At 37.6% G+C, this 23,207-nt stretch overlaps 1 protein-coding gene across 2 annotated transcripts in view; it reads left to right on the plus strand.

Moving 5' to 3' along the window:
* LOC106874050 (ER degradation-enhancing alpha-mannosidase-like protein 3) overlaps positions 1 to 23,207 on the plus strand; it is a 465,143-nt gene that overhangs the window by 183,593 nt on the left and 258,343 nt on the right. For both annotated transcript variants that reach the window (XM_089356169.1, XM_089356161.1), the window contains exons 7-8: positions 19,256 to 19,384; positions 19,637 to 19,742. In XM_089356169.1, the coding sequence (XP_089212295.1) occupies positions 19,256 to 19,384; positions 19,637 to 19,742 (235 nt within the window). The remainder of the gene's footprint in view (positions 1 to 19,255; positions 19,385 to 19,636; positions 19,743 to 23,207) is intronic.

Below are 23,207 nucleotides of genomic sequence, written 5' to 3' on the forward strand. Positions count from 1 at the left end.
CTGCACTCGCTGTAGCCGAAGAGAGAGAACCGGAACCACTCAAAGAAGAAGTGAGGCAGGCGCTGTACCATACCAAGAACGGTAAGAGCCCTTGCATGGATGAACTTCTCGAGGTATGGAAGGCAACAGGAGATATTGGGATAGAACTGTTGTGCAGACTGTGTGCCAAGATCTAGAACGACGTGGAGTCGCTGATCGACTGGTGTCTTGCAGTCTTCGTACCAATACCAAAGAAAGGCAACCCACGCGAGTGCTCTAACTACCGAACCATCAGTCTTATTGTCCATGCAAGCAAGATCCTGCTGCGAATCATTGTAGGTAAGACTGCAGCAGAAATATAGCAGTGTCATCGCTGAGGAACAAGCCAGCTTTGTCAAGGGCAGAGGAACAAGGGAACAGATAGTCAACATCAAGATGATGATCGAGAAGTTTAAGGAATGTAATATCCCACTTTACATGTGTTTCATCGACTACTCTAAGGCCTTCGACTATGTGGGACGTCATGAAGGACATGGGATTTCCTGAACACTTAGTCGTACTGTTGGCGTGACTATATCAAGATCAACAGTCATCTGTCAGGACGTCCATCGGTGACACTGAGTGGTTCGGCATTGAGAAGGGTGTCCGTCAGGAATGTGTTCTGTCTCCATATCTGTACAACATCTATGCAGAAAACATCATAACAGCAGTGAAGGAGAACTACGATGGTGGTGTGCAGATTGGCTGAGAAAGGCTGTGCAATCTGAGATACACCGATGACACAACCCTTATAAGTAACAGCAAAGTCGAATTGCTGCAGATGATATGCAAAGTGAAAGACATGAGTGCACAAAGTGACCTGTTCCTGAATGTAAAGAAGACAAAGATCTTGGTGGTGGATAAGTACAGACAGACCGAGGTGATTTCACCGTAGATGGAGAGATGATTCAGGAAGTGGATGATTTTGTGTACTTAGGATCCACAATCAGCACCAGTGGAACAAGCACACCAGAGATACAGAGAAGGCTCGCGATAGCGAGGCAAGCGGTACAAGATATGGAGAACATATGGAAGAGTCATGGTGTGTTAATGCTGCTGAAGATAAAGCTACTTCGGGCTGCCACTTTCTCTATTGCGATGTACAGTTGAGAGTCATGGACAATGTTGAATGCAGACAAGAAAAGAGTGAACGCTTTTGAAATGTGGTGTTACCGCAGAATCCTTAGAGTGTTGTGGACGGAGAGAAGGACGAATAACTGGGTACTAGAAAAGCTCGGTTGCGAGATGACGCTTCAGCGAAACATCATGAAGCAGAAGCTACGGTTCTTTGGCCACGTCATGCTCCGGGATGGACTTGAACGAACGATCATAACTGGCAAGGTGAACGGCAGACATAAAAGAGGCAGGCCACCCACTTCTTGGCTGAAAGACATCGCAGCCACAGGATTGTCTTTATTCTCAGCTGTCCATGGAGTAGAGGATAGAAGGTGGCAAGACATGGTGATATATATATATATAATAATAATTATAATAATATTAGGGATAAAATCCAAAATTACAGGTAAAAACTCAATTAAAATCAATTTATTAAAAATTAAAATTAAATTAAGCTTCAGAGTATAAAATATATATTAATATATAGTATTAGGGAAAAAAACCAAGGTTTATGAACTCATCGATGAAAATCCACTGTCACATATAGAAAAAATTTATAATTAAAAGTACAATAAATAAGTATAATATAATGCAAAGTAAATATCATAAGATCAAGATAATAAAATGACTACACGTATTTCATAACCAATTTTCAAATAGAAAGAAATTTAAATCAATTAAAATCGATTAAAACTATCGAAAATCAATTCTATTCAAAAATATAGCTAATCTTCAGGTCAAAATACAACAATAATAATAAATGAATGTATATATCAACCAACAATAAATAACAAATGAATGTATATAAAATACTTATTATATAAAGATAGAAAAATATTATTAAAATATCAAAATAATAACCATTCAATAATCAATCCTACATCTATTATAAAATAATCTAATAAGTATATTATATATAAAAACCAACTAAACAAATTTTTTCGTTTAAAATACAATTTGAACAAAGTTTAAGTTTAAAATAATAAAGATATTATTAGCACATATTTAAATGATGCAATATTTAAGCTAGGTCATTTATGCTTAAAAATTTATTTATAAGACGTCTAGTGAAAATATTCCGTATAGGAAATTAACATAAAAAGACTAGGTATTAATTGCATAAAACAGTATTAATCGAAAATATTTCAACTTTAATAAAATCGAAGTTCTATATTAGGCTAAAATGGTACTCTAATTTCAGAATAATTTAGTGTTAAATGAGGTATCAATTAAAATTATCATTAAAAATCAATTGAATAATAAAAAAATACAAGAATATTTATTTATTCCAAATAATAATATAACATCGTAAACAAAGTAAAAAATATACAAATCAAAATGTTATTATATTTCAAACTGAAACTTAGATGTAAAAGTCAAAACTCGGGGTTAATTAGAAATAAAAATATGAATGAAAAAATTATTATGAATGAAATATTAAGCTTAATATAGCTTAGGTCATAGTAAAAAAATAACTGTGGTGTAACTCCTGTTTATGAGGTAGAAATTCCTTTATATTTTGGGTACTTGAGTATATATAAATTTAATGAATGGACTAAGACGCATATGTTAACTGCATACTTTTATTTCCAACATATGTTTCGAAGATTACAAATTATACCTTCCATAGGAATCGGCGATGTTAAAAATGTAATCTTCTCTTCAGGGAAATGCATGGGAACCAGCCTGAGCGCAAGACATTTTAACCGAATATGAGAACTATAGTTGGAGAAGGTTATTTATTTGAAAAAGCCGTTGGAGATTAGGACGCTACCAGACAGTACGTTGGACAAGAAGGGAAGGAAAGAAGGAAAGCAAAAAAGAAAAAAAAAGAAAGAAAATTCAGAGTGTAAAGTTGGGAGATAATAAGATGATTTAAATCTGATAAAAATTGGAGAGGAATGTTATTTGAATAATGTGATCGTAAAGGGGAGTTAATCTTGTATTTCTACAAAAAATGCTGAGATGAATGTGTATAATCATATATACACACATACATACTCACAGACAAACATACATATACTCGAATAAATACATATATGCATACATATATACACATACGTACAAACACACACACACACACACACACACACATATATATATATACATATATATATATATATATATATATAAATATATATATATATATGCATACATACACACACATACACATATATATATACACACACACAATCATACACATATACATATATACAAACATAAACATATACATACATAAACATACATACATCCAACCAAACATATATACACACATGTCCATATATATTTATCATTAACAACAACAAATATATACAAGAATCTGCACAAACATATATAGTTTCATGCAAAAACATGAATGTACACACACACACACACAGATACATATGTACATACAAACACACATACACATACATTCGCACACACATATATATGTATATGTTGTTACATGTATGTACATAGATACGCATACGCAATAGTATACACTCCTTAGTACGTATATACATACGGTAGTTGTGTGGGAATTAATAATAAAGCAGAGGGATATTTATCGGAAGGTGATTCTTATATTAGTGAATGAGATATTAAATGATTGATAATTAATTAATAAATAATAAAGTTAATGGGTGGTCTATTAATCTACATAAATGGATTATTTTATTAATTTAGACATAAAAAAAGTTGGGCTGAAGTAGGGATTTTAAAAAACTATTCAAATCCAAGAACTACCCACCACCTAACCCGAAATTAAAACAATTTGAAGATCTTTGGTCAATAGTGAAAAATGTGAAGTTACATAAATCACCATTAAGAAATAATCACCTTAGATACCTCAACAACATACCGAAGGAAATCAATAACATTGATGGAATACTAGTTAAGTCCAATAAAACATGAAATATGTATAAATTATCCAAGGAACATTATAACGAACTACTAAAAAGAGAAATAGAAAAAAACTACCGAATCACAAGTAAAACAGCACTTAGGAATGCTAACCTGGAAGTGAAAAATATCATGGAGAAATGTGACTTACAACAGAGGACTGAACCTTTAGACCCTAAGCAACCCCATTTCGTTTTAAAAGACCATAAGAAAAACTTTTGAAATAGCCCTAAATTACGTCTAATTTCTCCATCTAAATCGGATATTGGTATTCTCAGTAAAAGCATACTTGACAAATATATACCTACTTTAGTAAAAAAATTAAAACTTAGTTTATGGTCTAACTCATTACAGGTAGTAGAATGGTTTCGTAACATTAATGACAAACATAACACCAAATTTATCCAGTTTGATATATCTAACTTTTATTCATCAATTAACCCCATTATATTAAACAAAGCACTCTGGTTTGCTCACAATAAGGCGGGTCTTTCTAGAGAGGAATTTAAAGTTATTACAGCAGCCAGAAATTCTATAATTAAATTCAATAATAAACTATGGACACGTAAGCACAAATAGCTGACTTGGTCTGCACATACATTCTATATGAATTAGAAGACCAATTCCCAAATGTTAAGGGTGGTCTATACTGAGACGACTGTTTACTCTATTTAAATAATACCACAAACCAAAAAATACAAAGTTAAAAATAGACTGGCTAGATTTTTCAGTAGAATGGGCTTTAGTATAATATTTGAAGATGAAACATTTATAGCCAACTTCCTAGATGTCACTCTAGACCTACACACAAAAACCTTCTTCCCTTACCACAAACCCTCCACTAAACTTAAATACATTAGCAAATTCAGTAATCATCCTAATTCGGTAACAAGAAATTTAGTTAGGAACATTTCACTTAGACTATCAAATTTATCCACAAATGAAAATATCTTCAACAAGGAAGCTGACTTTTACAACTCTGCTGTATTAAAAGCAGGATATAGAGAAAAAGTTAGTTATATTAATTCCACTTATGAAATTGATACCCATAATAATATAGTTATTAATATTAACAGCAACGATAAATGCAATTATCATTCTCATCATAAAACTTTTGACGATAACAAACAATCAAACATTTCTTTACGTTATAGGGGAAGTAACCACCAGTTTAAACCCTTTTTCAATAATAACAATAATAAATTGAAATTATTTAGAAATAATAATAGCAAACATTCTAAACCAGAATCTGATAAAAATATTTGGCTGATAGTACCTTTTGGTAAAAATATAAAATCAATTTGGTTTCCCAGTTCCAAAATGCTGTTAATAAGAATTTTCCAAAACATTCTCATTATTTCCCAGTCATCAACACGCACAGGGTTAGATTCCGTTTCTCTAACACTAAAAACATCTCACAAATAATATCTGCACGCAATATGAGACTTTTACATTCACAAGAAAGTACCAACAGAAATAACACCTCATATTTTATATATATATATATATATATATATATATATATATATATATATAAGGCCTCAGCCAGTCCACTTATGCGTACCTTCCTTCATTGGACACTAAACTCCACTTGCAAAGACTTGTTGTGGCAAGTGAAATCAAAATCGAGGTAAATTGGACACTAAACTTCCACTTGCAAAGACCTGTTGAGGCAAGTGAAATTGAAATTGAGTTAAATTCGACAACTGGCACCCATGCCAACGCCGTCTCCTTCATTGGACACAAAATTCAGCTTGCGAAGACTTGTTGGAGCAAACGAAATCGAAATCGTGATGGCACCTGTGCCCAGCGTTGCCTTTCTGGCACTTGTGCCCGCAGCATGTGTAAGGACCTTCGGGTGAGATCGTTGCCAGTGCCCCTGGACTGGCTCTTGTGTGGGTGGCACATAAATTACACCATTTTGAGCATGGCCGTTGCCAGTACCGCCTGACTGGCCTTCGTCCAGGTGACACGTAAAAGCATCCACTACACTCTCTGAGTGGTTGGCGTTAAGAAGGGCATCCAGCTGTAGAAACTCTGCCAAATCAGATTGGAGCCTGGTGTAGCCATCTGGTTTCACCAGTCCTCAGTCAGATCGTCCAACCCATGCTAGCATGGAAAGCGGACGTTAAACGATGATGATGATGATGAAATGTATGTATGTATATGTATATACAGCTTTGACCAAAATTATGGAGCAGGTTTGAAAAAATAGAGTATATGATTACAACTCATTTAGTTAAAAATTGAAAACAATATAATAAACTGTCTGGAGTCTGTTATCATAATCATCATCATTTTACGTCCATTTTCCATGCTGGCATGTGTTGGACAGTTTGACTGAGGTCTGGAAAGCCAGCAGCTAGATGCCCTTCCTAATGCTAACCACTCCAAGAGTGTAGTAGGTGCGTTTTACATGCCACCGGCACAGGAACCAGTCAGGTGGCCCTGTCATCAATCACGTTAGGATAGTGCTTTTTACATGCCACTGGCACGGGAGCTAGTCAAGGGGCACTGGCATGTACCACGTTCGGATGATGCATTTTACTTGTCACCAGAACAGGAGCCAGTCAGGGAGCACTGGCCACAGCTATGATTTTGGTTTTACTTGACTCAACAGGTCTTTTCAAGCATATCATATTGCCCAATGCATAAAGTCATGCAACACTGGCAATTGGCCATGACTGCAATCTCACTTTAGTTTTCGGGTCTTCTCAAGTGCAGCATATCTCCAGAGGTCTCGGTCTCCTGTCATTGCGTCTGTGAGGCCCAATGTTCGAAGATCATGCTACACCACCTCATCCCATGACTTCCTGGGTCTACCTCTTCCATAGGTTCCTTCCACAGTTAGGGTGTGGCACTTCCTCACACAGCTGTCCTCATCCATACATACACATGACCATACCAGCACAGTTGTCTCTCTTGCACACCACATTTGATGCTTCTTATGTCCAACTTGTCTCTCAGAGTGCTCACACTCTGTCTTGTATGCTCTCCTACATTACACATCCAGCGGATCATACTAGCTTCATTTCTTTCAAACCTACGCATGTCCTCAGCAGTCATAGCCCATGTTTCACTACCATGTAGCATGACGGTTTGTACACATGCATCATACAGTCTACCTTTCATCCTGAGCAAGATGCCCTTAGTTGCAGCAGAGGTAGGAGCTCCCTGAACTTTGTCCAGCTATTCTTATTCTAGCTGCTACACTTTCAGAGCAGCTACCCCCGCTGCAGACTTGGTTGCCTAGATAGCAGAAGCTATCAACTACTTTCAGTTTTTCCCCCCTGTCATCTGCTTTCTGTACATCATCAGTGCTTATTGCCCCTGTGCATCTACCACACCCAAAAACCATCTTCCTGGTTAACCTTCTTTTGATATTTCTGCACCTTTTATGTGAGCAGGGCCATCTACCTGAAGGGGTTTGTGATTTATCAGCTTTCGTACTCACTAAAACTTTGGTGTTTGATAGGTTAGCCCTAGGGCCCTTTGATTCTAGACCTTACTTCCACACCCTAAACTTTGTCTCTAGTTCTGGCAGTGACTCAGTTATTAGAGCAAGGTCATTGACATAGAGGAGTTCCCAAGGGCACCTTGTCTTGAATTCCTGTTATTGCCTGGAAGACTATGATGAATAAGAGGGAGCTGAGGACTGATCCTTAGTGAACCCCTACTTCTACCTGGAATTCTTCACTATATTCATTGCCAACCCTCACCTTACTGACAGCATCCCTGTACAGGGATCAATAGTTAGTATTTGATATGTTCTTTTGTTTTTATAACTGCTTTAATGCATTTTTGCATACGTGAGACTAAGTTGTGTCTGGGTGAATTTTCTGCCACACTTCATGAATTTTGGCTTCTAATTCACTTTTTGAAGAACATTTGTGCACCCTCCTTTTGTACCTAAATGCCACCACAAATGTTCAGTGGGATTGAGGTCTGGAGACTGAGGGGCCATTTCATCACCTTCATCCCTTTCTCCTCAAACCAACCCATTGAGATTCTGAATGTGTGGTATGGAGCATTGTCTTGTTGAAAGATTACACCATCTGGGATGTTATCATTCAGAATTTTAGCTAAGGAAAGTTTGATTAGATGGAAAAATGTGAGCATGAAAAGTCATCTTCTTGAGATTATAAACATGGAAAAGTACAGGCAAGTTATTACACCTGTAAAAGTGTAGGACAAGCTATTACTTCTAGTAAAGTAAATTTTTTACTTAAAATATTGCAGCAAAGAATGCCAGTTCTAATTTATCACTCTTTACAGTTCTCATTTAAAAAATTATTGTACAAAACTGTTCAGCTAATTTCTAAATTTGTGTAATTAGTCACTTTTTTCTGTATTTAATTCTACTTAAATAAGTGTAGTGTTATTTGTAAACTATAATGAAATAAGTCTTAATATTCAAATTTTAATTTTAGCTGCAATATTTTAAGTAAAAAGTTTCTTATTCTTTACTTTACTAGAAGTAATAGCGTGTCCTATACTTTTACAGGTGTAATAACTTGTCCTGTACTTTTCCAGGTTTATAATCTTAAGAATATTACTTTTCATGCTTGTATTTTTCCATGTAATCCATGATTTTTCCAGGCATTGCTGTTATAAGATAATTAATAATGTGTCAATTAATAATTTAAGATTTTACCTTATAAACTACTGAAAGATAATATTTCAATTTTTCATGTAGATGATAATATTTCAATTTTTTTCTTGTTTAATTTAAATATATGTTGTGATTGAATTATTTGATGTTACCCATCCACACCAAATCAATGGCAGGGATTTTTACCATGTTGTTGATTGCACCATGGCTCACCAAAAGTTAAAAACAAGACCCTAAAACAATCAGTTACCAGGCTCACCTTAAGTAACCTAATTTTGCAATATTAGGAGGTCACAGGAATTCATTCAACGGGAATTCATTCGTGGGAGTGGCTGTGTGGTAAGTTGCTTGCTTACCAACCACATGGTTCTGGGTTCAGTCCCACTGCATGGCACCTTGGGCAAGTGTCTTCTACTATAGCCTCGGGAATGGATTTGGTAGACGGAAACTGAAAGAAGCCCATCGTATATATATATATATATATATGTATATGTATGTGTGTGTATATGTTTGTATGTCTGTGTTTGTCCCCCCAACATCGCTTGACAACCGATGCTGGTGTGTTTACGTCCCCGTAACTTAGCGGTTCAGCAAAAGAGACCGATAGAATAAGTACTAGGCTTCCAAAGAATAAGTCCTGGGGTCGATTTGCTCAACTAAAGGCGGTGCTCCAACATGGCTGCTGTCAAATGACTGAAACAAGTAAAAGAGTAAAAGAGTAAAAAGAATGATTCCATGGGTGGGGGGGCACCTCATTTTTTCCGAAACATAATAAGGGATTTGCAGCATATTAGGTCAGGGTACTTGATTCAATGCAAAAGATCAAATTTTTTTTTCTTGTAGGTTTTAATATAGAAATTGTCCATAATGTTGTTATTTAGCCTCAGTTCAACCTTGATACTGCAAACGTATCATCAAAGACATTCCAGCCTTCAGCAAACCATCTTTTTAGGGATAATCTAGGATATTACATACAATGGGCATGTGATTTAAGTAGGAGGATACTTTGGCTGCTACTTTTAGCGTGTCGAGCAACCATGTAGAGGCTCTTTCATTGGTTCAATTGCGTGATGAGATTTTATTACACATATATGTAATATGTATATATACCATCAGAAGAAGTTAGAGAGTTAGTCAAAAGCTGAGAGTTTCGTGTATTGGCACTTACCAAACACAAATTTGTCCAATGTCACTCTGTAACTTCTGACGGAATAACTTCTAAAATACAAAATTTTGTCAAAAACGTTATGAGTAAACCCTGTTCTATGTGACACATTCCACCAGTATTGGAAGTTTGAAAGTGTTTAGTTAAAAAAATTGATTAAATAATCTGTACGTCTAATTGAATAGATCGAAAATGGATGAAAGGCAAAGTCAACCTTGGCGGAATTTGAACTCAGAACATAAAGACAAACGGAATATTGCTTCTAAAATAGAAAATTTTGTCAAAGACGTTAAGAATAAGCCCTTTTCTATGTGACATATTCTACCAGTATCGGAAGTTTGAAAGTGTTTAGTTAAAAAATAATTAATTAAATAATCTTTACGTCAAAGTCGACCTCGGTGAAATTTGAACTCAAAAACATAAAGACAGACAAAATACTGTTAAGCATTTTGCCCAGTTTGCTAATGTTTCTGCCAGCTCGCCACCTTGGAAAGTAAACATTTATTATACAAATATATTCTTTATTCTTATTGCTGAAGCATTACTCCCTTACTTCCTGACATGAAATTTTGTAACATTTTACTTCGTAACTCTTTCTATACTAATTTTTGTTCAATGCAACTAGCGATTCTGAATTCCTCATGCATTTTTCCATCATTTAAGCCTAAGAAAGGTATACTTTTAATCTAAAATTTTAAAAAATTGTGTTAATTGAAGATGAATATCTACCTTGCTGCCCCGCCCTTTGAGGTCACAGATATTTTGACATAACTTTTTTCTACTGAACCAAATCTCAAACTATATATGCCAAAGTGTAGCTGAGGAAGTGTCCTCTTTAAAACTATTAACAGTTTGCAATTTAGTTGAGAACTGAATTAGTGGTGAAGCTTGGAAGCTGCTGCGATTGACAACATGGTGGGCTTAATATATTCAACCACTACCATGGTTGAATGATAAACTTGATCTAACATAATGGTGTAATTGTTGGAATTCATTCTGCCCTCACAAGTGAACAACATTCCTGGGCCTGAAGACATACAGCCCCAAACCCTTATGCTTCTTCCTCCAAATTTGACTGTTGAGACCACACATCCAGGATGATAAATTGGCTATGTCATTTTGTTTGAAGTTAGCATAAAGTGAAAGAGAGAGGAAATGGACATGTACATGTGTATGTGTTGATGGGGGGGGGGACAGAAAGTGTGTGTGTGTATGTGTGTGTTACTGTGTATTTGTGTGTGAGAGAGAGTGACAGCATACATTTTTTAAATTTAATTTTTCTTGCATCTTTTTTGAGTGAATGTGTGAGTGAAATTGACTGAGAGAGAGAGGTATGTGTTGTCAGAGAGAGAGAGAGAAAATGTGTATTGCTGTGTGTGTGTGTGTGCGACAAAGAGAGAGTGAGAGAGAGAGAGAGAGAGAGCGTAAATTTTATTTATTTACCTGATCTCCTATCTTATTGAATGTGTGATTGACTGAGAGAGAGAGAGAGAGAGAGAGAGAGAAGGTGTGTCTTGCTCTGTGTGTGTATGAGAGAGAGAGAGAGAGAGAGTGATAGCATAAATTTTTTTTATTCATTTAGTTTTTCTTGCATCCTTTTTTAGTGAGTAAGTGTGAATCATTGACTGAGAGAGAGAGAGGTGTTGTCGTATGTTTAAAATGGCTAGGGTCAGTCACACACCCACACAAATACATTCGTACACCCATTATCTGTTATATACACGTACATACATAAATACATAGGCATACATGTCTTTTATATGTCTGTGTGAGGGAGAGAGAGAAAGTGTCAGAGTGACTGAGTGAATGAAGGTGTGTGTTCTCATGCCTATTTTGTTTTGCATCTCTCTCTGACAACACACCTCTCTCTCTCTCTCTCTCTCTCTCTCTCTCTCTCTCTCTTTCTCAGTGAATCACACTAAAAAAGATGCAAGAAAAAGTAGATAAATGAAATTTATGCTCTCTCTCTCTCTCTCTCTCTCTCTCTGTCACACACAGCAACACACCTCTCCTTTCTCTCAGTCTCACACACTCAAAAATGATGCGAGAAAAAATAAATAAAAAATACACACTGTCACTCTCTCTCTCTCTCTCTCTCTCTCTCTCTCTCATACACAGCAACCCACACCTCTCTCTGTGTCTCTCACACACAGCAACCCACACCTCTCTCTCTCTCACACACATACACACTTTCTGCCTCGCACTCCCCATCAGCATACGCACACGTCCATGTCCATTGCCTCTCTCTTTCACTTTATGCTGATTTCAAACAGAATGTACATTTCCACCCACAAAAATAAATAAATAACAAAAATTTATGGAATTTACCGAACACCATATGGTAACAGCTGAGCTGCGCACGCGTGCCTTTGAGTCAAAACGAAAGATTGCCAATAAGCTTTCTCAACTCTACGGCAAGCAAACAGCCCCAACATTTACTGATCATTTTTGGTATTCAATAAAAAAATTTGTACAAGTGTAAGAATTTCAGTTATACCTAGTAAAGTGGTTGAAATGAATATGGAGAACCTACATCAAAATTACTTTCATCATTCCAAACAATTTTAGCCCAATCATCATCAGTCCAATCATCATGCTCTTTTACCCAAGACAGTCACTTCTTCATGTTCACCTCCGACAGCAGCGGTTTCTTGCTGGCCTTACATCCTTTGAGCCCAGTTTCTAACAACCTTCTTCTCATTGTGTGGTTAATATTTGTTCGTTGCCACCCGAAACTCAGCAGCTACATCAAAAGAGATCTTTTTCCTACCTGCCAGAGATGTCCTCTTCAGCAACTTATCTTTCCTTGTCGTTGTACACTTTATGTGACCATATTCTTTGCAGTTTTTGAAAGCACTAGTCTCATTGTACCTTTTGATGGACATCTTTTCTTGAGCATTTCAATTTTTTTGCAATTTCAATTTGGGAGAATCCTTCACTGGATAATGAAATGATTTGTGCCCTTTGAGATTCAGGAATCTGTTTCTTTGAATGCATTTTCAGCAAATATTAACCACTGATAAGTTATCAATAACATATTCACTGAAAAAATAGGAAAATTTTTAGTGTCACACAAAGAGTGGCAGAAAATTGACTCAGTCACTTGCACCAATGTACTTTCAAGTATGCAAAAACACACAAAAGTGGTTATAAAAGCAGTAAGAGGACACAACAAATACTAATTATTGATGAGATAGACTCTAGAATGTTTATTATACTGTTTTCAGTTATTGAGTAAATGAGTTTCAGGCCAAAGCTGTATGCATATATGTATGTGTGTGCGTGTGTGTATATATATATATAGGTATATATATATGTGTGTGTGTGTATATATGTATATATACATATGTATGTGTGTGTGTGTGTGTAAGTATGTATATATGTATGTATATACGAGGAAGTACCCGAAAGAAATTGGAATTTTGCAATATTATTTTATTCACTTAGTTTTGCATGTTTATACTTTTATCACCATTAAAGTATTCTCTATTTGAAGCAATGCATTTGTCCAGATGTGTTTTCCACTGTTCAAGACAGTCTTAGACCTCTTGTGAAGTGATACCTTTTAATACCTCCATTGTTTGTTTTCTCCATCTCTTCCACATCTGCAAAACATTTTCCTTTAAGGACTTTTTTCATTCAGGATAACAACAAAAACGAAGTTGCAGGAAGCAAGATCGGATGAATAGAGAGAATAGGTAAATGGTCAAAAACTGTCTAACATTCAAGGGTGTGTGTGCAGGTACATTGTCGTGATGAAAATACCACTCTCTACTTTGCCACTGGTTGGGGAGTTTTCATCTCACCGTGTTTTAGAAATGCTTTAGAACTACCAAGTAAAATGTCTGGTTAAACACAAACCACTTCAGGTAGATGGCCCGGCTTGATCTGTAGAAAAAGTGTAGGTAGAAACTCTATAAGATGTACCCAGTACAAGCTATGGACACATAAGAGGTGCAGCAATATCAAAGGCAGGTTAACTAGGAAGTTTTTACATGTGGCAGATGTTCAGATAGGTTGGACGATTTGACTGAGGACTGGTGAACCAGATGGCTACACCAGGCTCCAATCTGATTTGGCAGAGTTTCTACAGCTGGATGCCCCTCCTAACGCCAACCACTCCGAGAGTGTAGTGGGTGCTTTTACGTGCCACCGGCCCAAAGGCCAGTCAGGAGGTACTGGCAACGGCCACGCTCGAAATGGTGTATTTTATGTGCCACCTGCACAGGAGCCAGTCCAGCGGTACTGGCAACGAACTCGCTCGAATGTCTTTTCACGTATTCAAGTACCAGGAAGGCAACATTGGTAACGATCACGCTCAAATGGTGCTATTTACGTGCCACCGGCACGGAAGCCAGACAGATGGTGCTCTGGCAACGATCACGCTCGGACGGTGCTCTTAGTGATCTACTGGTACAGGTGTCATCACGATTTCGATTTCGCTTGCCCCAACAGGTCTTCGCAAGCCGAGTTTAGTGTTCAATGAAGAGACGTTGGCATGGGTACCAGTTTACAAATTTAGTTCGATTTCGATTTCACTTGCTTCAACAGGTCTTCGCAAGCGGAGTTTAGTGTCCAAAGAAGGAATGTTACTCGTATGTGGGCTGGCTACATCCCTGGCAGAGGCCTTGGAGTTTGGTCTCACTTGGCTTGCCGGGTCTTCTCACGCACAACATATTTCCAAAGGTCTCGGTCAGAAGTCATTGCCTCGATGAGGCCTAATGTTCGGAGGTCGTGTTTCACCACCTCATCCCAGGTATTCTTGGGCCTGCCTCTTCCACGGGTTCCCTCAACCGCTAGGGTGTGGCACTTTTTCACACAGCTATCCTCATCCATTCTCGTCACACATCCATACCAGCGCAATCGTCTCTATTGCATAGCACAACTGATGCTTCTTAGGTTCAACTTTTCTCTCAAGATACTTACACTCTGTCGGGTATGCACATTAACATTATTCATCCATTGGAGCATACTGGCTTCATTCCTTGCGAGCTTACGCATGTCCTCAGTAGTCACGGCCTATGTTTCACTGCCATGTAGCATGGCTGTTTGTACACATGCGTGATACAGTCTGCCTTTTACTCTGTGTGAGAGGCCCTTTGTCGCCAGCAGAGGTAAGAGCTCTGTGAACTTTATTCTTATTCTAGCAGCTACACTTCAACCTCAAAGATCATAAAAAGGATTTTATCACAAAACCGTCTATATGCCTAATATGCCCTACCAAATCCGACCTCGGAAGGGTCAGCAAAAATATTCTGGACAAAATAATACCTGTTGTCAAAGAGAAATTAAACGCTAATCTATGGTACCATACTGGGGAGGTCATTACATGGTTTCACACCTTGGATAACAAAAACTGTTTTTCATTCGTTCAATTTGATATTAACAACTACTACTCCACTGTCTCTCCTAAACTTCTTAATAAGGCTATTCTTTTCGCTAGGAATTTTACTAACATAGCCCCACTAGAAATCAACAGAATACTTAATGCACACAAAACACTTATATCCTTCGAAAACAAACTCTGGTGCCAAGCTAACCAACATAATAATAACTGTAACAACTTGTTCGATGTAACCATGGGATCATCCAATTCCGCTCAGGCCACTGATTTAGTTGGGTTATATATACTTCACCAACTGCGCTCACATTTCCCTAAAATCCGAGGAGGTCTGTATAGAGACGACGCCTTTACTTACCAAGACCATTAATAAATCTTCTCTGGAAAGGACTAGAAAAGATCTACACAAATTCGTCTCTAATCTAAATCTATCCATCACATTTGAAAACGCATATAAAACTGCTAACTTTCTAGATGTTATTCTAAACTCCCTCTTCTCTCTCGCTCTCTCAAACGCATACATGCACACGTACACACAAGCATTTACTACAATATAACTCCTGTTCATCAATGTTTTGTAAATATACAAACTATGGAGCTTATGTAGACAGGACAACACTAGGGTGTTAGGGTTATGGTTAGCGGTTAGGTTAGGATTAGGGTTAGTGTTACGGTTATGGTTAGGGGTTAGGTTAGGATTAGGGTTAGTGTTACGGTTACGGTTTTAGGGTCAGGTTTAGGGTTTTAGGGTTAGGGTTACGGTTTAAGGTTACGGTTAGGATTAGGGTTAGGTAATCGTGCGGGTGTTAATCTGAAAAATTACCAAAATGTGAAAACTACCGACCCTGTCATCTGTTATAACTTTTGTTGTTCTGTTTAATATGTCTCCAAAGAAGAGAGCTTGCTGGTGAAAGAAAGCAACCAGTTTAAAAAGACAGTAACAGACTGCAGCAATTCACCACATTCCAGAAGCTACTTTGAACATAATGCAAAATGGTGCATCAACATCTACCCAATCTGCTAGAATTCTGGCAGAACTGTGTAGCAAGAGATCACCAGCAATTGCTTCATCAGAAATTGCCGTCCTACCTCCTGCAAAAAGAGATTACCCTGCTATGTATAATCACGGAGGCGCAAAAAGTTGTTTTGCACAAACATTTGTATAGCCAATTAGACAGATGAAATTTACGTACATTTAATAATGTTACGCAAAACAGCCTTCAGACTTTCCCTATTAATTTCATCGTCTTTTGAATTATGAACATATTTACATCATAAGGGTTTTTTCGTTATAAGGCTTTCTTTTTTAGTTGATTTTCACCTAGCAAGACATATCGTAGATGGTGTAATAAGTCACACCTGGACAACATCGGGTTATACTGCTAGTATTTAAATATTTTCAAAAATTTATAGTGATACCTGTTAATATATAAATATCTATATATTTATACTTGAATATTTATCATCTGAAAAGTTTCAGTCTTTGCTTTCTATTTACATGTGTGCTTGTATTTTGTATATCAAACCCAAGCTGTTTTTTGTATGTTTTACATCATTGCCTCTCTCTCTCTTTCTCTCTCTCTCCCTCTCTCTCTCTCTCTCCCTCTCTCTCCCCCTCTCTCTCTCTCTCTCTCTCTCTCTCATGGGGCAGTGTCCAGTGTATATGGCAGGTGGGGCATTGTTTCCCATTCAAACTGCTCCAGTCTTTGGAATGTTATCTTTGCTGTATGTCACCAAGCATTATCCTGATGGAAGAACACTTTCCGTCTTGAAACCAAAGATGGTCGTTTTTCTTCTAATGCTGGCAGATGCTGCCTGCAGTAGGTCTCCTTTTTTATCATTTGGTTTGGATTTAAAAGTTCAAAGTGGACTAAACCTTTCATGCTCCACCAAACAGATAACAACACCTTACATGGGTGAAGACCTTCTTTAGCCTGGGGTGCTGGTGTTTCTTCTGTCTCTACTCACTGTCTTCGGTACTTGATATTTTGATAGAGAATCCATTTCTAGTCAGTAGTCATTATTTGGTCCAAAAGAGGTTCATTTGTGAGACATGGCAGCAAAGAAGAGAACACATTTAGTCTCTGCATGTGATTAGACTTGGAAAGTTTGTGAGGAACAAATTGACCCAATTTTCTGACTTTTCCGATGGCACACAGGTGTTGATGAATGGTTCAATGACCAAATCCAAGCTTTTTTGCTAGTTCCTCAAGTTATGATGGGTTTTTGTTCCACCAGGGTTTACAAGATGTCCTCATCGAGCTCCACAGATCTTCCAGTATGAGGCTCATCTTCTAGGCTGTAGTTTCTCGTTCAGAATTTCTGGAACCACTGTTGACGCTGGCTTACACTTATTGTCTGATCCCCATATACTGCATTAATATTCCTCACATTTTCCGTTGCATTGTTGCCTTTATTGAACTTATAAAGCAAAATATGCCAAATATATATATGCCATTATAGCTTTGAGAAAATAACTGTAAAGTTCGAACTGCACTCTTCAAAACTTGCACTAAGAATAAGTACAAGGTAAAATTACTACCTGCATTTACAGCAACTTGATGCAGGTAGTTTATCCTGTTCCTTTCCGACTTTTAGTTCATGCAATTGAAAAAAACGCATTATTTATGGGATGACCCAATATATACACATATGCACATCATCATCATCATCATCATCATTTAATGTCAATCTTCCATGCATGCTGACTAGGTAGAAAAACTATCCTAGGCTACTGTGTCTGTTTTGGCAGGGATTTTATGGTTGGATGCCCTTCCTAACAGTAGACTCAGTGCTTTTTATGTGGCACTAGCACAGGTGAGGTTAGTTTTGGCATTATTTTTACAGCTGGATGCCCTCTCAAATGCCAACCATGTTACAGTGTGGATTGGATTCTTTTAACATGGCGCCAGCACTGGCAGGGTAACCAAGTAACTCACAAGACAAGGAATTATGAGAGGGGCAGGGCATTTGAGGAGGGGAACTTGTATGAGAGGATGAAAGGTTAGAGTGTGACAAAGACAGAAGCATGTGTCTTGCCAAAACAGAGAGGGGACATTAGAGGAGGTGATATATACCTCTGTGTGTGTGTGTATGTATACACACTTGTGCACACACATTATCATCAGTTTTAATGCCCATTTTTCCATGCTTGTATGTGTCAAACAGGCTTATTGAGAAAAATGTTCTTGCAGAATACTGGTAATGAATAACACTATGCTACTGACAATCATTTACGTATATCAAGACAAGCTGACATAAACAAACTCTCTCTCTCTCTCTCTCTCTCTCTCTCTCTCTCTCTCTCTCACACACACAAATACCACAGCCTTCTTTCAATTTCAATCTACCATATCTACTCATAAGGCTTTGGTTGGCTCTGGAGCTATAGCATGGGACACTACTATAGCCCCAGTGGGACTGAATCCAAAACCAAATGATTGGATTGCCAGCTTCTTAACCACACAGGCATGCCTACCTTCTCTGTCCATGCATTCATGCACATATATATATGTTTGTGTTTATGCATATATAAAACATGATCTTATACAATTTTGTTTATACATGCTGACACTTCTCTGTCTGCTTTGCCACTATATAACCATGATTATATGTTACTAGAACAACTCTTTTAGTCCCAGGTGAATAAAAGAAATTGCACACTAGGAGGACAAAGACAGCAGTTCAAAGGTTCACTGAAAAGAAATTTGAAGTATGCACAAGTGGAAATCAGATAGTTTATTGCTGATGGAAGCCAATACAACACCACATAATCCAAGTATTTTATCTATAAATGTAACATACATATACAAATTTGTATTCTCCCCAATATGGACAGAAAATTTTGGTCTCCCTGTGAACCAGATTTCATCTCTCACCAAAAATATTTCAAGAATCTTTTATGTGGTAGGTCCAAGATAAAGTGTCCATGGTAAGATCTCTTGCTTGACTTGCAATTAATATAATCTAAGACCACTATTACTAATGCAGCATTATATTTTTGCATTTGTTTCCTTGCATTTCTCCTTGCATTTCATTGTAAAGATATGGTGATGAGATTTAAAGTATTTAAATCTTATTAATCATTACGATCTCATGATTTTTTTGTTTTTTTTTTCAGGTAAATTTGTTACACGGTATTGATGCTGATCTTAGAAGCAGGCATAAAGATACTTGTACTGCTTGTGCTGGAACTATGATTCTGGAATTTGCAGCTCTTAGCCGATTGACTGGTGACTTTGTATTTGAGGTATTGCCTGTTTAATTTTTATGAGTAAAAGCTGTTTTGTTGCCATAATTTTAGCATGCTTCTACTAAGATATCTACTCTCTATCCTTTCACTAACACTTATTCATCTAAGTGTGCATGTATTTTTCTGTTTCAAAACTCCTTTTTCTACATCCTCACTTCAGTATTTTTATTATAAAATTTATCTTTATTAATATTTTAAATTCTATGTCTCCCTCTTTTCTCCATGTCCTTTGTTTTCCCTACTTTGCAGGAGAAAGCACGTAAAGCAATGGATTATCTTTGGCAACAGCGCCATCGGGTCAGTGATTTAGTTGGCACTGTAATAAATATTCACAATGGAGACTGGGTTCGTAGAGGTAAGTGTTAGAATTATTTACTTCAGTATCTATTTTCAACACAATTACTGTTAACCAAATCCTTCTCATTAAAGGAGAGAACACCCATATAAAAAAGTTTATTACTTGGCAAAAATATTCAATATTTTGCAGTAACACCTTTTTGAAAGAAACATCCCTTTCTTTTTTCTCTTTCAGTTTATATATATCCTACACGACTAGGTGAAAAGCGCTTTATTTAATATGTGACATTAAGAAAACTCTGTAAATGTACAAACATCCAGATTTCTGAGTACCTTAATTTTTTTCTGTATAATTTCTGTACATCACCTCCAAACCTTCCAATATATATATATATACTATTGGTTTCATGTTTAATAAAAGTAGGAAAATATCACAGTGTCTTAACAATTTTTCAAGCCGATCACATGGTGTTTGCCTCCATTTTGGAAAACAGTCTCACTTTGTTCATGGGGTTTCTCATAAATTAGCGTAAATAAAACAATGAATCAATGAATGTTACTCTCAAGTGGCATCTTTTGGGGTGTTTGTCTCCCTTGAATTTGCCTTTTTTGGCAAATTTTTTTTGATCAATTTTTTGCATTATTTTGCTTTTTTTTTGTTCTAAGCATGGTGTTCTTATACTTCTGTGCTGAGGTAGTTCATCATTTGGACATATTTCTTTGTGTGAAGTTTGTGTGCTATGAGTGTTCACATTTAGGAAAGGCACTATCCTGGTAGGGTTACCCTCATGTATAGGGGCTCTTCTTTGAAATATTTGAGTGTAAAATATTGTTTGTGTATGCAGGGAGAGAAAGCCTCATCTCAAATGTTTAGGATTTTACCTGTTGATTGTATAATGTTTAATTTTTTAGTAATACGGAATTCACATTTGGTACCCCACCTTCTGATTTTTTGGCTTTAGCAATGATTTTCCATTCTATCTGGGGGTTTCTTATTCCACCTTGCTTCAATGTCCATATCATATTTGATGGGGATATTGCATGTTTTGTGTTTTTGTCTCTGAATGACACCAGATGTTGTGTATACCTTTCCTTGAACGAGTTGCCCGTCATTCCGATATACGTCTTTGCTATTCCATTGGGGTCCGTGGTCTTGGTCTTGTATATGAGTTCTTTCTAGAGACAGTTGTTGTTTAGAGGGCAGCGGCTTGGAGATCTACAGTTGCATTGTCTTTCGGGGGTGTTTCTGGTGTGTTTATGTTTATTGTGATTGAGTATTATTGGAGTTGGATCTTTCTAATGCAGCATTATAATAACATGAAACCAATGGTAGCTTTAATTCACAAATAAAGAAATTATTCCACCAATGCAATGTTGAGCATCATTTCCATCATTCAACATTTATATATAAGCATATAATAAGTAGCAGTAAATATTCAGAAGTGAATATTCATATAGATATTATTATTGTTATTATTATCTGCAGTAAATATAAATAATTGATGATAACAACAGCAATATAGGCGGTAGCAGGCCTTAACTGTGAGTCTAAACTCCGCTTTCTAGCAGGTAGACGCCAAATGTGGCCTTATGAGATATATATATATATATACACACACACACACACATACAGTAATGCCTCGATATACAAGTTAATTCATTCCTGGAGAACACTTGTAAAGCGAAAACGTGTAACCAGAAAATACATCTCGTAAAAGCTTGTAAACTGGATCCTCATAAAGTAAGGTATTAGTGTGTATATACATACACACACACACACACATATATAAATATAGGCACAGGAGTGGCTGTGTGGTAAGAAGCTTGCTTCCCAGTCACATGGTTCTGGGTTCAGTCCCACTGCATGGCATCTTGGGCAAGTGTCTTCTTTTGTAGCCTTGGGCTGACCAAAGCCTTGTCAGTGGATTTGGTAGATGGAAACTGAAAGAAGCCCATCGTATATATATATCTCATCATCATCATCATCTGGCAAGCCAGAAGGCTGCACCAGGCTCCAATCTGATCTGGCAGAGTTTCTACAGCTGGATGCCCTTCCTAACGCCAACCACTCCGAGAGTGTAGTGGGTGCTTTTACGTGCCACTGGCACGAGGGCCAGTCACACGGTACTGTCAAATGGTTATGCTCAAAATGGTGTTTTTTACATGCCACTTACACGGGAGCCAGTCCAGCGGCATTGGCAACGACCTCGCTCAAATGATTTTCAGACGTGCCACCAGCTGGTAACGATTACGCTCAAATGGTGCTATTTACGAGCCACTAGCACGGAAGCCAGACAGCTGCTCTGGCAATGAACATGCTTGGACAGTGCTGTTAGTGCTCCCCTGATGCAGGTGCCAGCCAACGAGTATGGTTCAATTACAATTTCGATTTCACTTGCCCCAACAGGTCTTCGCAAGCAGAGTTTAGTGTCCAAAGAAGGAGAGGTTGGCATGGGTGCCTGTCATCAGGTTCGGTTTGATTACGATTTCAAATTTCGAATTCCAAATTCACTTGCCTCAACAGGTCTTCGTAAGCAGAGTTTTTAGTGTCCAATGAAGTAAAGATACGAATAAGTGAGCTGGCTACACTTCTGGCAGAGGTCACAGATTATGCTCTCACTTGCCTTGCCGGGTCTTCTCACCTACTGCATTTTCCAAAGGTCCCGGTCATTGGTCATTGCCTTGGTAAGGCCTAAAGTTCGAAGGTCGTGCTTCACCACTTCATCCCAAGTCTTCCTGGGTCTACCTCTTCCACAGGTTCCCTCAACTGCTAGGGTGTGACACTTTTTCACACAGCTATCCTCATCCATTCTTGCCACATGTCCATACCAGCGCAATCGTCTCTTGCACACTACAACTGATGCTTCTTAGGTCCAACTTTTCTCTCAAGGTACTTACACTCTGACTAGTATGCACACTGACATTACACATCCATCGGAGCATACTGGCTTCATTCCTTGTGAGCCTACGCATGTCTTCAGTAGTCACAGCCCATGTTTCACTGCCATGAAGCATAACTGTTCGTACACATGCGTCATACAGTCTGCCTTTTACTCTGAGTGAGAGACCCTTTGTCACCAGCAGAGGTAAGAGCTCTCTAAACTTTGCCCAGGCTATTCTTATTCTAGCAGCTACACTTTCTGTGCATCCCCCCCCCACTGTGCATCCCCCCCCCCACTGTGCATCCCCCCCCCCCACTGTGCATCCCCCCCCCACTACAAACTTGGTCACCTAGGTAGCGGAAGCTATCAACTATTTCTAGTTTTTCTCTCTAGACTGTGGCAAAGGTTGTTTTCTGCACATTTACAGTGTTTATTGCTCCTGAACATCTGCCACACAAAAACTATCTTGTTAGTTAGCCTTCCTTTGATATTGCTGCACCTCTTATGCGTCCATAGCTTACACTGGGTACATCTTATAGAGTTTCTACTTACGCCTTTTCTACAGATCGAGCAGGGCTATCTACCTGAAGGGGTATGCATTTTGTTTACCTTCCTACCTATTAGGACTTTGGTTTTAGCTA

Source organism: Octopus bimaculoides, chromosome 1 (genome assembly GCF_046866305.1).
Source record: "Octopus bimaculoides isolate indiv1 chromosome 1, ASM4686630v1, whole genome shotgun sequence".
Lineage (NCBI taxonomy): Eukaryota > Metazoa > Mollusca > Cephalopoda > Octopoda > Octopodidae > Octopus > Octopus bimaculoides.